General features: G+C 47.7%; 2 protein-coding genes across 2 annotated transcripts; both read right to left on the bottom strand.

The window, feature by feature from the left end:
* Positions 1-6,718: 6,718 nt before the first annotated feature.
* Positions 6,719-9,526, bottom strand: LOC131025850 (uncharacterized). The gene has a single exon (XM_057955634.1). The coding sequence runs from the start codon at positions 9,524-9,526 to the stop codon at positions 6,719-6,721; it is 2,808 nt and encodes a 935-aa protein (XP_057811617.1).
* A 936-nt stretch (positions 9,527-10,462) lies between these two features.
* Positions 10,463-12,972, bottom strand: LOC131025849 (uncharacterized). Its single transcript, XM_057955633.1, has 3 exons — positions 11,966-12,972; positions 11,056-11,875; positions 10,463-10,852 (listed from the first exon to the last, which is right to left on the bottom strand). The coding sequence occupies exons 1-3, from the start codon at positions 12,970-12,972 to the stop codon at positions 10,463-10,465; spliced, it is 2,217 nt and encodes a 738-aa protein (XP_057811616.1).
* Between the last annotated feature and the right edge of the window lie 642 nt (positions 12,973-13,614).

Below are 13,614 nucleotides of genomic sequence, written 5' to 3'. Positions count from 1 at the left end.
GAGTTAGAAAAACGTCCCTGATTATCGGCATTGAAAATCATAAGCTCTGTGAGAGGCGGCGAAAGGTGAGGTTTGCGGTCTGTGCAGAGCGGAAATGTCAGCGCTGGCATCTGCAGAGTGAAATTTCAGCTCTGACTCTGAACGGCAGAGCCAGAGTAAAAGTGCAGCGCTGCATTCTTCAGAGTAGAAATTCAGCTCTGCCCAGTGCAGAGCTGGCCTTTTCAGCGCTGGCGGCAAAGTCAGAGTAGAAAATTGCAGCGCTAAAAACAAAGACATTAACACCAAAAATCAAAGTATCCGCACAAGCAACCAAAACTTAGGAAAACATAAAACAAAAACGAAAAACAAAGAACAAGAAAAACAAAAACACAAAAACCAAACCAATGGTGAGTTGCCTCTCACCAAGCGCTAGTTTTAAAGTCGCCAGCCCAACGTAGAGGAACCCTTAACCAAAATCACCTGAAACGTCAGCTGAATTAGTCCTTGTGAAAGCACGTCATCCTCCATGTCAGCTGCGGGTCCTCTTAATGAGCAAGCAGTGCTCATCACATCCATCATTCTCTCGAACCATGAGCTAGGTCGAGATCTCTCCTCTTTCTTCTCCTCCAAAGGCAGAACACTTTGCACTCTTTGCACAATTTCCTCATTGCTTTTCAGAACATCAGCCCATTCTTCCTCAACGGTTGCATCCTCTTTCACGGTAGTTGGTAAATTATGAACATCATTTACGTCGAGATTCAATGTGTCCAAAAACTGATCTTCAATAGCCTTCTCATTTTGCAGGTTATCAAGAAACTCCTGCATTATCTCGTCCTCTTCCGGGCTGGAGCACATCGATTTCTCCTCGGCAGAATTCTGGCAAAAGCTCTTCAGAGCTGGCGGGCTGTTCAGAGCTGGATTGGTCAGAGCTGGCGAAATGGGCAGAGCTGGCGGAAAACTTTATGCTTTGGCGTCCAACGTCAGAGCTGGAAATGTCAGAGCTGGCGGAACATCTACTCTGGCATCCAGCGTCAGAGCTGGACTAGGCAGAGCTGGCGGAGGAATTTCTACTCTGGTCTCCAACGTCAGAGCTGGAGTGCTATGCAGAGCTGGCAAAATACTGTTAGCTCTGAAAATTTCTACTTCTTCCACATGGTCAGAAATCTCAACAAGAGAACAAATATGCATAGAAGTGTTAGAAATAGCAGGCTTCTTATAAAAAATGGAGAACGTTGCCGATCTACCTGACCCGGCCATACTCAAAGTTCCAGAGCCCACATCAATGCGCGTCTGGGTTGTAGCCATAAAAGGCCGACCAAGTAGAACAAGCTGCCCATTCTCTCCTATAATACCTTGCCCTGCTTCGAGCACTACAAAATCTGCTAGCACCGTGATTCCTCTCACCATGACTTCAACATCTTCTAAAAGACCATGAGTGCTACTAATTGCTCCATCAGCTAGTTGAAGTCTTGTATTCGTGCTTTTAAGCTCCTCTTCCTTCTTGCCCAATTTCTGAAAAATAGCATACGGCATCAAATTGACTGTCGCACCCAAGTCTAACATGCCCGTGAATTCTCCAGCTCGACCCAAACCAATACCAATAATGAAACTCCCTGGATCTTCTTGCTTCGGTAATGGTTGGGTTGGATCAACTGTTGATGCTGGCAGAGGTGGGCTGGGCTTCGGTGGTTGATATGGCGTACTTGATTTGTGAAGTTTCTGCTTTGACCTTATCAAATCTGGCGCTCTCCTCTGCCTGGTGCCCTTCTCCTCTGCTCTGTCAGTCTCCTATGCTCTGTCGGCCTTCTCCTCTGCTCTGACTGCCAAGTCAGAGCTGGCCCTCTTCTCTGCTCTGACAGTCTTCTCTGCTCTGGCTGCCAAGTCAGAGCTGGCCCTCTTCTCTGCTCTGACTGCCAAGTCAGAGCTGACTCTCTTCTCTGCTCTGACGTTCTCCTCTGCTCTGGCTGCCAAGTCAAAGCTGTCATCCTAGTCTGCTCTGGCATCCTCGCCAAAGCTAGCGCCTGCTTTGTTTTCCCGGACTGCTGCTGCTGTAGCTGGTCCAGAGCGCCCGACAGTTGCCCCACGGTGGTCTCAAGTCTTTTTATGGTGGCAGACTGAGATTCCAAATTCTGCTTCGTCATCTCCATGCTCTGCTTGCTAACCTCCATAAAAGCCTGCAACATATCATCCAGAGACTATTTTTGCGGTGGCATCTGCTGTGCATTCTGGAATTGTTGAGTGCGCTGAAAGTTCCCTTGCTACTGGTACCTCGGTGAGTATTGCTGGGAGTAGTTAGGCTGCGGTGCATAGGGCTGCTGTCCTCTCCAGCCACCATTGAAATTCTGTTGGCCTTGGTTAGAGCTCTGCCCGAACTATAGTCTGCTCTGTTCGTCTGGTCTGCTCTGCAATCCTTGCGTAGAGTGGACTTTAGCTTGCCCTTCCGGTGTGAATTCGCCCATTCTATTGCATTGATCAACTCCGTGGTTAAAATCACCACAAATTCCACAAGGTTGTACATTTTGCATAGGGGCAGGGGGCGGTTTCATTCTCCCCATCTTCATTTGCTGCATATCTCGCATAATTGAGGCCAATTATTTCTGCATCTCAAACTGATTCGTCACAGCGCTGGCCTCAACTCTCTTTCCACGGACCAACTTTTGTTGAGAGTACTTCGCTAATGTTTTGAATATTTCCTTAAGCTCTGCCACAGTCTTCCGAGTTATGTTCTCTCCTGCAGTGCTGTCCACCATAAATTGGGCCATTTGTTCTAATCCGTCGTAGAAAAATTGCATCAACATCACGTTGGGAAATTGATGTTGCGGGCACTGGCGGAGGAGTTCTTGGAATCTTTCCCAAGCCTCATGAAAAGGCTCGTCCTTTCCTTGGGTGAATTCCATGATTTGCGATCTGAGCTCCTGAGTCTTGTGGCTGGGATAGTACTTTAGCATGAATTTCTCACAAGCTTCTCCCTAAGTGGTGATAGAGTTGGGCGGCAGAGTGAGCATCCACGTCCTTGCTCTATCTTTAAGTGCATATGGGAAGCACTTGAGCTTTAATTGGTCCTCCGTGAGATTCAGCAATGGAATGGTTTGAACTTGCGTACAAATATCACGGATGAATTGTAGGGCATCTTCACTCGGCATCCCATGGAACAGAGGTAGAAGACTTGAATCATTCGGCTTTAGATTGTAATTCCTGACTGCGGTGGATAGCACAATGGCCGAAGTGTTAGTGTCTCCTATGACGAGCCGGGTGAAATCTCTCATGTACTCCACGTTGTTTTGTGCCATCTCCTTTTTCTCATTTTCTGGATTCTGCTCTATTCGGTCAGAGTCAGATCTGGCTGGCAACTATGTCGGCTTCTCTTCCTTGCTTGTGTTTTGCTATGCTCGGTCAGAGTTAGAGCTGGCTTCGTCCTTTGTGTTTGTGATCTGCTCTGCCGTGTCTATGGTGTGCTCTGCACAGTCAGAGCTGGCTTCTTCCTTCCTTTCTTTGTTATGCTCTGATCGGTCAGAGTTAGAGTCAGAGCGTGCCTCAAAACCAGAGTCACAGTATAACTCTTCTGCTCTGGTATGCGCCTTCCCTTCAGAGTAGAGAACGTCTGCTCTGTCACGCGTGCGAGTGTTATCCAGCGGAGACGTTAGTTTTCTTTTCAGACTACAGCGTCCCTGCATACACAACACTTAACACACGGATTAAACGCATTGGGTGGGAGAAAAGGTAAAAACAAAACGTAAAGTAAAGAAAGCAAGTAAAGAAAGCGAGTAAAACCTGAAAAGAAAAGGCGACACAACTAAAAAGCCTAAAACCTTCCCCGGCAACGGCGCCAAAATTTGACTCAACTAGAAACACCTCAAGTTTGACTTGCAATAGAACAAGGACATCCTAGCGATGGTAAGTTGACCCAGTGTCATGTCTCAAGGAAGATCTTTAAGGGCAATTAATTATGTCACGAGAAAACTGTAAACTTTTGATTATTAACCTAAAACTTGGAAAATAAACTTACGTGAATTAAACTTAACTAAAACTTAATCTTAAAATTATCTAGGCAAATTAAGCTATAAAACCCTAGGCAAGATTTAAACGCATAAAGTAAAAGCAACTTGGAATTTAAATACTAACTAGAAATTTAAATACTTGTAAATTAAACGCTTCTAATCTAATGAGCGTAAAACTAAATTGCATAATTTAAAGGACAGCATCATAAAAACGCATAAACTAAATTGCATAATTTAAAGTGCAGAATTTAAAGAAACGCAAGTAAAAGCAAATAAATAAACTTGATTAAGAAATACCTGTGGGGGATGAATCCAACAATCACGGGAGTGACGTCAGTCACGTCAGGATCGACGGGCACTAGCAACCTGAGACCACAAGTAACGTTAGAGCCCTCCGAAGAGCACCGGTGGGGGTGTCGATGGAAGGGCCTCCGACGCTCAAGTCAGTAAACAATAGTAATAAAAATCATATTGAAAGCAATTGAAAGTAAATGAAATAGTGAATCGGATCGATTTGGTCGACGGAGTTGAAGCCGATTGATCAATGAACGAGGGCCATTGGGTCGTCCTGGTTGATCTGATCACCGAAAAACCTAAGGCTAGTAGCGTGGAGGCAGAATAGTGCTAGAGAATGTATTGAAATGCGAATGATCGTAAGTATCAGTATGAATGTTAATGACGGCGTCCCCTTCATTGTGTTAATGAAGTAGTATATATAGGTTATGGGCCTGCAAGGAGGCGACTAGGGTTAGGGTTTGTTGGAATGTTCTTTGAAACCCTAGCAGTTCCGATTTTTTAGGAAACGATCTTCCGCGACTTTCGTTTGACCTAGTCACCCATGTTTGACTAGGTTTTCGTAAGCTTGTAATCCAGTTTGTATGCTTTTGTGTCGAGATGTTTACTATGGTGCTGCTGCCAGAGCAGAGGGATCGCTCCTCCGCCAGAGCAGAGAAATCATGCCACTGCCAGAGCGGAGGGATCGCGCCTCTGCCAGAGCAGAGAAATCATTCCACTGCTAGAGCAGAGGGATCGTTGACTCCTTTGGCGAGGACTTCGCTGATTCCTCTGGTGAGGGTTTCGCTGATTCCTCTGGCAAGGACTTTACTGATTCCTCTGGCGAGGCGCCAGAGGAATCGCGGCGAGCAGGGAAGTTGCCCCGAGCAGAGGAATCGCGGCGAGCAGGGAAATCGCCCCGAGCAGAGGAATCGCGGCGAGCAGGGAAGTCGCCCCGAGCAGAGGAATCGAGGCGAGCAGGGAAGTCGCCCCAAGCAGAGAATTCGCGGCGAGCAGGGAAGTCGCCCTGAGCAGAGTATTCGCTGATTCCTCTGGCGAGGATTTCGCTGACCTCTGGTCAGTCGGATTTTATCCACTACAGTTTGTCCCCCACTCCATAGTTGGAATTTTTTCAACTGTGGAGTGCAATTTAACTTGTATAGGGTGTGCATAGTGAGCAGGGCGTTGCCCTTTTCTTTGATTCCCGGCAGTTCGCGTGAAGTAGGTGAGCCGGAAAAACGTGGTATTAAATGGTCGGGGTGACATAACACTGGGCGTCCTAGAACCGCGGCATTTTCAAAAGGCCCAAAATGTATTCAATGGCGTTGGATATTACAGTGGCGATGAATCATAAATGAATAGATATAGAATCAATCGGTGAATTGTTGTTGAACCGCGAATTGTACCTAGTGTTTGATTGGAAAGGTGAGAGAGGGTAATTGGATTGTTGAGAGCACGAGAGTAAATTATTGTAGTGTTGCAAGCAAAGATAGCGTAGGTTTCAGATTACGCGTACATGGCTATTTATAAACCCTTGCTGGAGATAAGATAGTAAATTCGTTGCTAATACATGCGCCTCGCGTGGTCGAAGGCATAAGAGTAAATTTTCCCCTAGGCGGGAAATTTCTCTGGCAAGAGCCATTTCTCTGGCGAAGGCCATACCTCTGGCAAGAGCCATTTCTTTGGAGAAGTGAAAATTTTTCAGTTTGGGAGAGGCGCACTTTGCGCTGATGGACGCGATGGGTTTTTACCTCAGGTTCGTGAAACGGGCTTGTGCCTTGTATAAGTAAGTTCTTCCCCCCATTTAGACTTAGTTGTTGAAACTAAAGTCTAAATTCAAGACGTTCGGGGTGGGACGGGCTTGCGTCTTTTAAATGAAGTTTTCTTCCCCCCATTTAGACTTAGTTGTTTAAACTTAAGGCTAAATTCAAGGTGTTCGGGGCGAGATGGGCGTGAGCCTTTGACATAAAAAATTTTATCCCCCCTATTTAGACTTAGTTGATAAACTTAAGGCTAAATTCAAGGTGTTCGGGGCGAGATGGGCGTGAGCCTTTGACATAAAAAATTTTATCCCCCCATTTAGACTTAGTTGATAAACTTAAGGCTAAATGTAATGTATGCGGGGTGAAATGGGCTTGCGCCTTTTGCATTTAAAGTTTTTCCCCCCTGGGTGTGGAGCCATTCCTCTGGCGAGAGTCGTTTCTCTGGCGAAGGCCAGTTTTCTGGCGAAGACCATTTCTCTGGCGATGGCCATTTCTCTGATGAGGGCCATTTCTCTGGCGGGTGTGGAGGGGGAGGGGGAGGGTGAGGGGGAGGGGGGCTGCTCTCCTTAGAGCTGCCTACATACCCATTTAAGGGATCAAGCCCGGATGTAGTTCTGACCTGCATGTAAAGGTCAGTAATTGTAGTAGATGATATGGGTCTCGGAAGACCTTATTGAAATAAAGTGAAATTTGTAGAGTTTAGGATCAAGCGTGGTACTGCTTGAGATGTAGGGCGTTCCAACTGTTGTTGATTTCACGTCCGTCTGTCGATCGCAACTTGTATGCTCCACGTCCAACCACTTTGGTGATCAGATATGGTCCTTCCCAGTTAGGGGCTAATTTACCCGCACTTGTTTCCTTGGTGTTCTGGAACACTTTTCGCAACACCCAATCGCCCGGCTTAAATGTGCGAGTGTGGATATGTTTGTTGTAGTGTCTAACGATGCTTTGTTGGTAGGAAGCTAGTCTGATATTCACTTTGTTTCGTTTCTCGTCGAGGAGATCTAACTCGTGGCACATGGCCTCTTGATTCCCGTCGTCTGTCGTGAGCTCATGTCTGGCAGTGGGTACTTCGCTTTCTGTTGGGATTACTGCCTCCATTCCATAGGCGAGGGAGAATGGTGTTTCCCCTGTTGATGCTCTTGTAGTTGTTCGGTAGGACCATAGCACGCCTGGTAACTCATCTGCCCATTTGCCTTTGGCCTTCTCTAGTCGTTTCTTCAAGGTGTTCATGATGGTTTTGTTGGAAGATTCTGCTTGCCCGTTGGCTTGGGGATACCTTGGCGTTGAGAAGCTTTGCTTGATGTTCCAAAACCTGCAAAAATCTTGAAAGTCTGCGCTTATAAATTGGGACCCGTTGTCCGTGACGATCTCCTTGGGCACCCCATACCGGCAGATCACGTTCTTCCATATGAACCCCTTGACTTCTTTGTCGCGAACTTGGTGGAAAGACTCTGCCTCTATCCATTTGCTAAAATAATCGGTCACTGCCAACATGTATACCTTCTGTCCAGGCGCCATGGGCAATTTGCCTACAATGTCCATCCCCCATTTCATGAATGGCCATGGCGAAGTGATAGCAGTCAGGGGTTCCGGGGGCAGATGTGATATTTGGGTGAATTGTTGGCACTTATCGCATTTTTTGGCGTAATCAGCTGCATCTGCCTTTATTGTTGGCCAGTAGTAACTATTGGTTAAGGCGCGGTGAGCGAGGCTTCTGCCTCCCGAGTGGTTGCCACATTCACCTTCGTGTAATTCGGACAAGACGTATCTTGCTTCTACAGGGTTAATGCATTTCAAATATGGACCAGTAAATGAACGTTTATACAGTTTACCTCGGATGATACAGAACCGTGCGGCCTGAGCTTTAATTCGACGTGCGTCATTCCGATCATCTGGGAGTATATCTCTTTCGAGATATTCCATTATTGGGGTCATCCATGTTTGTCCGACTGATACTGCAGTCACGTGTTCCTCGGCCTCATCTCTTCGTATTGCTGGATATTGAAGGCAAGTGATAGTTATGGTCTTAGGTTGTGCAGTCTGAATTGCTGACCCTAGGTTGGCCAAGGCATCAGCGTGACCATTCTCCCTCCTCGGCACTTGGTTGATGGTGAATACTTCAAAGCATGATTGGAGCTCTTTCGTCTTGCCCAGATAAGCCGTCATTTTCGTATCTTTGGCTTGAAATGTACCCTGCATCTGATTAACTACAAGTTGAGAGTCACTAAATACGTTAATGCGTTTTACCCCAATTTCCTTAGCTAGTCCGAGTCCGGCTATCATGGCTTCATACTCAGCCTCATTGTTGGTTGTTTTGAAATCACATCGGATTGACCGCTCAATGTTGTCTCCCCGTGGTGATGAGAGGACGATTCCAAGTCCGCTCCCTCGTACGTTGCTAGATCCATCAACATATAGTTTCCAAGTTCCAGTTTGGTCTGGTTCTTCCGTCAGACAGCATAACTCTTTGTCGGCCTGTATAGTAAGGTTAGGTGCAAAGTCGACAACAAAATCGGCTAATACCTGAGATTTAAGTGCGGTCCGTGGTTTATATGTGATGTCGTATTCACTCAATTCCACTGCCCACTTTGTCAATCGGCCGGATAGTTCCGGCTTATGGAGTATGGCCTTTAGGGGGTACGTCGTGGCGACTACGATCGGATGACATTGGAAGTATGGACGTAACTTTTTCGCTGCGTGGACCAGTGCGAGGGCCAGCTTCTCTAGCTGGCTGTATCGGGTCTCTGCATCAAGTAGTGACTTGCTCACGTAGTAGATTGGTGACTGCTTTCTCTCTTCCTCTCTGACCAACACGGCGCTGACGGCTGTATCAGAGACGGCCAGATACACCAACAGTGTCTCGTGATTCTTTGGTAGTGGCGGGCTAGTCAAGTACTGCTTGAGTTGCTTTAGGGCTTCCTCGCACTCCTCAGTCCACTCGAACGTTTTTGATTTCCTCAAAGTGTTGAAGAAGAGGTGGCATTTTTCGGACGATCTTGAAATAAAGCGGCTTAAAGCGGCTATTCTCCCCGCTAGTTTTTGGACGTCTTTCATGCAGGTGGGGGAAGGGATTCCCTGGATTGACTCGATTTGAGCCGGGTTTGCCTCTATTCCCCGCTGGGTGACCATGTAACCTAGGAACTTTCCTGCATTGACACCAAAGGAACATTTAGTAGGATTTAGCTTCATATTGTATTTTCTAAGAATCTCAAATGTCTCCCTCAAATGATCAATGTGGTCCCTTGCGTGGATGGACTTGACCAACATGTCATCGATGTAGACTTCCATTGTTTGGCCCAGCAAGCTTGCAAACATCCGATTGACCAGGCGTTGATATGTTGCTCCTGCATTCTTCAATCCAAATGGCATATATTTGTAGCAAAATAGCGCTACGCTGGTCATGAAGGCCGTCTTCTCCTCATCATCAGGGTGTATCCGGATTTGATGGTATCCCGAGTATGCGTCCATGAAACTCATCAATTCATGTCCTGCTGTCGCGTCCACTAGCATGTCGATGTGTGGAAGTGGGAACGAGTCTTTCGGGCATGCCTTATTGAGGTCCGTGAAGTCGATGCAGACCCGCCATTTGTCGTTCTTTTTCTTGACCACCACCACGTTTGCGAGCCATTCGGGATAGTGGATTTCTCGAATGAGTCCATTCTTGAGGAGCTTCGTGACTTCATCATTCACTACTTGGTTTCTCTCTAGTGAAAACTTTCTACGTTTCTGTTTCCTCGGTGGGTAGCCTGGGGTGACCTATAACCTGTGAACAATAATACTAGGGTCAATCCCTGTCATGTCCTCGTGGGACCAAGCGAAACAATCATAGTAATCAGATAGGAAATTGATAAGCTTCTCTCTGAGCTCTGGTTCGAGTTGTGCTCCAATCCGAACTTTGTGGTCTGGAAAGCTCGCATTAATTTGAATTTCATCTATCTCCACCGTCTCCTCCTCGATCAGGCTGCGTGGTCTCTTCGTTTGTGCAGCTCGATTACAGTGCTCCGTCTGGCACCTCATACATTTCGACTTTCTCTCTGGCACCTCGGTGACTCCGCTGCACTGGCCTTTGTCGATTTCGCTGCTCTGGCAGCTTCGACTCCTCTGTTCTGGCAGCTCGTCGACTTCGCTGCTCTGGCCTTTGTCGATTTCGCTGCTCTGGCCTTTGTCGATTTCGCTGCTCTGGCAGCTTCGACTCCTCTGTTCTGGCAGCTCGTCGACTTCGCTGCTCTGGCCTTTGTCGATTTCGCTGCTCTGGCAGCTTCGACTCCTCTGCTCTGCAGATTTTGATTTCTCTGTTCTGCAGACTTCGACTTCTCTGCTCCGCAGATTTCGATTTCTCTGCAGCTCCGTGTGTTGACTCATGTCTTGAGTGCACTGCGGGGTATGATTTGGGTGTTCCTGTTCTCCCATGTGCTTTGAATGGGACGGAGCTTCTTGCTGTAATTGCTATAAAGACGGGCTTTTCGCTTTCATAGTGGTTTGGTAGCACGCCCTGGAGTCCTTCTGCTCTCCCTTGATCTCCTTAACTCCCCACTTGGTTGGGAATCGTATGACTTGATGATAGGTGGATGGTACTGCTTCCATTTCGTGGATCCATGGACGGCCCAGGATAACGTTGTATGCTGACGGGGCGTCTACCACGAGGAACCTAGTGGAAAGATTGACTCCATCTGCGTAGACGGGAAGATCGATCTTCCCTACAGTAGTCGTACTCTCGCCACTGAAGCCAACGAGTACGGCCGCTTTCTTGATTAGTTTGGACTCGTCCAAACCCATCTCCCTGTATGCACTGCAAAACAAGATATTGGCAGAGCTACCATTGTCTATTAGCACGCGCTTTGTTAAACAGTTAGCAATATAAATGGAAATAACTAAAGCATCATGATGGGGTGTAGAAGCTTGTCTGATTCGGATGTTGCAAAGCTGATTGTTAGGGTCGGATCCGTTGGTCCAGCTTTGCCGGAAGGCGGAGCCCCTGATTTGCTTGATCTAGCCTATCTGGCGTGTCTCTTGGTGGCTGAGTGGGTGATTCCGCTGACTTTGGAGCCTCCGGATATCACGTTCACAGTTCTCTCATGGTGTGGCGGGTCTGGTGGGCTGTCGTCTCTGTGTTTCTCTTGTCTTTCCCTTCCTTGTTGTAGGGTAAGCTTGCCCTTTTCGGTTAGGTAATCGGTGAGGTGGCCTTGATTTAGTAGGTGGGCCACTTCCAATCTGAGGGCGATGCAGTCCTCTGTTCGATGTCCATGGTCGGCATGGAACTCGCACCACTTGGATCTATCTATCTGGTCGGCTGGTGCCCTCATCTTTTCCGGCCATTTGACCTTGTTGCCTAGATTCCTGAGAGCTGAGACCGCCTCGGTCGGCGAGATAGATAAGTTGTATTCTGGTATCTTGGCTCTTTCTCGTGGTCGCTTTTCGTAAGGTTGGTCATACTCTCTCCTTCTGTACTCTTGTCGTGGAGGTGGGTAAGGTTCAGACCGCCTATCGCTCGTCCTCCTATCCACCCTGGAGTCTCTTCTATTGTTTCTGCTTGGTGAAGATCGGTGGTGACTGTATTGATCTTCTTCCCACTTGATTTGTGCCCATGCCTTGAAAAGGACGTCCTCCATTGTTCTACAAGGGTATTTGGTGAGATCTTTGTAGAGGTCTGAGTCGGGCAGAAGACCCTTTCGGAAGGCGGTGACCGCCGTTTGGGTGTTGCAATTGGTGATGGACACCTTCTCTTTGTTGAATCGGCTGATGTAGTCCTGGAGAGACTCGCCATGCTGTTGCACCACAGCATAAAGATCCTCCGATATCTTTTTAAGTTTCCTGCTACTAGCGTATTGCTGCACAAATATATCTGTTAGTTGAGCAAAACTTGAAATAGAATAATTTGGAAGGTTAGTGTACCACTGGAGGGCCGGTCCTGTCAGACTAGAACCGAACCCCTTACACATGCAGGCCTACCTCAATTCATGAGGAATCGCGGCAGTGAACATCCTTTGCTTGTACTGAGCGATATGGTCGGTCGGATCCGTCGTGCCGTCGAACATTTGCATGCTCGGGAAGCTAAACTTGATGGGCATCTCCACCAAGGCAATCTCATCCACAAAGGGGGAGTCGGCATAGCAGTTCTCCGAGCTCTTATGGATAGGTGCCGGGACACCAGGAATTCGCTGGATCAATGCCTTCATTTCGGCCAATCTTATGGCCAGGGCCGGGTCCATGTTCGGATGGGTACTGGTCGTGCCTTGTTTGCTTGAGTTGATACGGAATGGTTGATCGGACGCATTGTTATCTTGACCATCTGTAATCGTTTGCCTTGAGATTCCGTCCGGCTGACCCGTCAGGGTGTTGCGCAAGTGATCTCCTTCCAGTTGCCCTGGTGGTACTATTTGCACCTGGGTAGTGTCGGTCTGACCTGTAGGAAGAGATCGACCCACCTCTCCTGACATTGAGTTGATCTGGGTTAGGGTTCCCATTATGGTTGTCCCGGCTGTCCCGGTCATCCCGGCCGTCCCGGATGTTCCAGTTGTCTTAGGTACCCCAGGTGTCTGACCTAGGACTTGTGTTTCACCTGCAGTCACAAGAGTAACACCCGTGTTAGGATGAATTACCTCAGATCCAGTGTTTCTTACCGAAGATGATGGATCATCTGGGATGATCTCAATTCCGTGAGGGTTGAGAGGGATGTCCTCGATGTCCACCATGGAATTGACGGGGACTCGGAACCGGTCCAGATGGTGTGTTCGAATTGGCGGAGGAGTTTGGATCTGGGTGAGAGTGTTCAGTCGGGCTAGCAACTCTAGGTTTTGCTTCTCCAACATCAGCCTACTCTCTTTTTCCTGGGCCATCTGGTCTATCAAAGCATTGAGCTTCGCGTTCATCTCCACCTGGGCTAGTAGTTCCGATTGGGTTGAACCCAACTGGTCTGAGGCGTTCTTCGGGTCGTGAGCGTCGTTCGGAGCACTCATGGTGTAGCTTTCAATTGCTAGGGCCCCACGGTGGGCGCCAAATTGTGGGGGATGAATCCAACAATCACGGGAGTGACGTCAGTCACGTCAGGATCGACGGGCACTAGCAACCTGAGACCACAAGTAACGTTAGAGCCCTCCGAAGAGCACCGGTGGGGGTGTCGATGGAAGGGCCTCCGACGCTCAAGTCAGTAAACAATAGTAATAAAAATCGTATTGAAAGCAATTAAAAGTAAATGAAATAGTGAATCGGATCGATTTGGTCGACGGAGTTGAAGCCGATTGAGCAATGAACGAGGGCCGTTGGGTCGTCCCGGTTGATCTGATTACCGAAAAACCTAAGGCTGGTAGCGTGGAGGCAGAATAGTGCTAGAGAATGTATTGAAATGCGAATGATCGTAAGTATCAGTATGAATGTTAATGACAGCGTCCCCTTCATTGTGTTAATGAAGTAGTATATATAGGTTATGGGCCTGCAAGGAGGCGACTAGGGTTAGGGTTTGTTGGAATGTTCTTTGAAACCCTAGCGGTTCCGATTTTTTAGGAAATGATCTTCCGCGACTTTCGTTTGACCTAGTCACCCATGTTTGACTAGGTTTTCGTAAGCTTGTAATCCAGTTTGTATGCTTTCGTGTCGAGATG

The sequence above is a fragment of the Salvia miltiorrhiza genome, chromosome 5 (assembly GCF_028751815.1).
Source record: "Salvia miltiorrhiza cultivar Shanhuang (shh) chromosome 5, IMPLAD_Smil_shh, whole genome shotgun sequence".
Classification (NCBI taxonomy): Eukaryota; Viridiplantae; Streptophyta; class Magnoliopsida; order Lamiales; family Lamiaceae; genus Salvia; species Salvia miltiorrhiza.
Note: the sequence above shows the minus strand (reverse complement) of the source record. Positions and strands in the feature narration are given on the sequence as shown.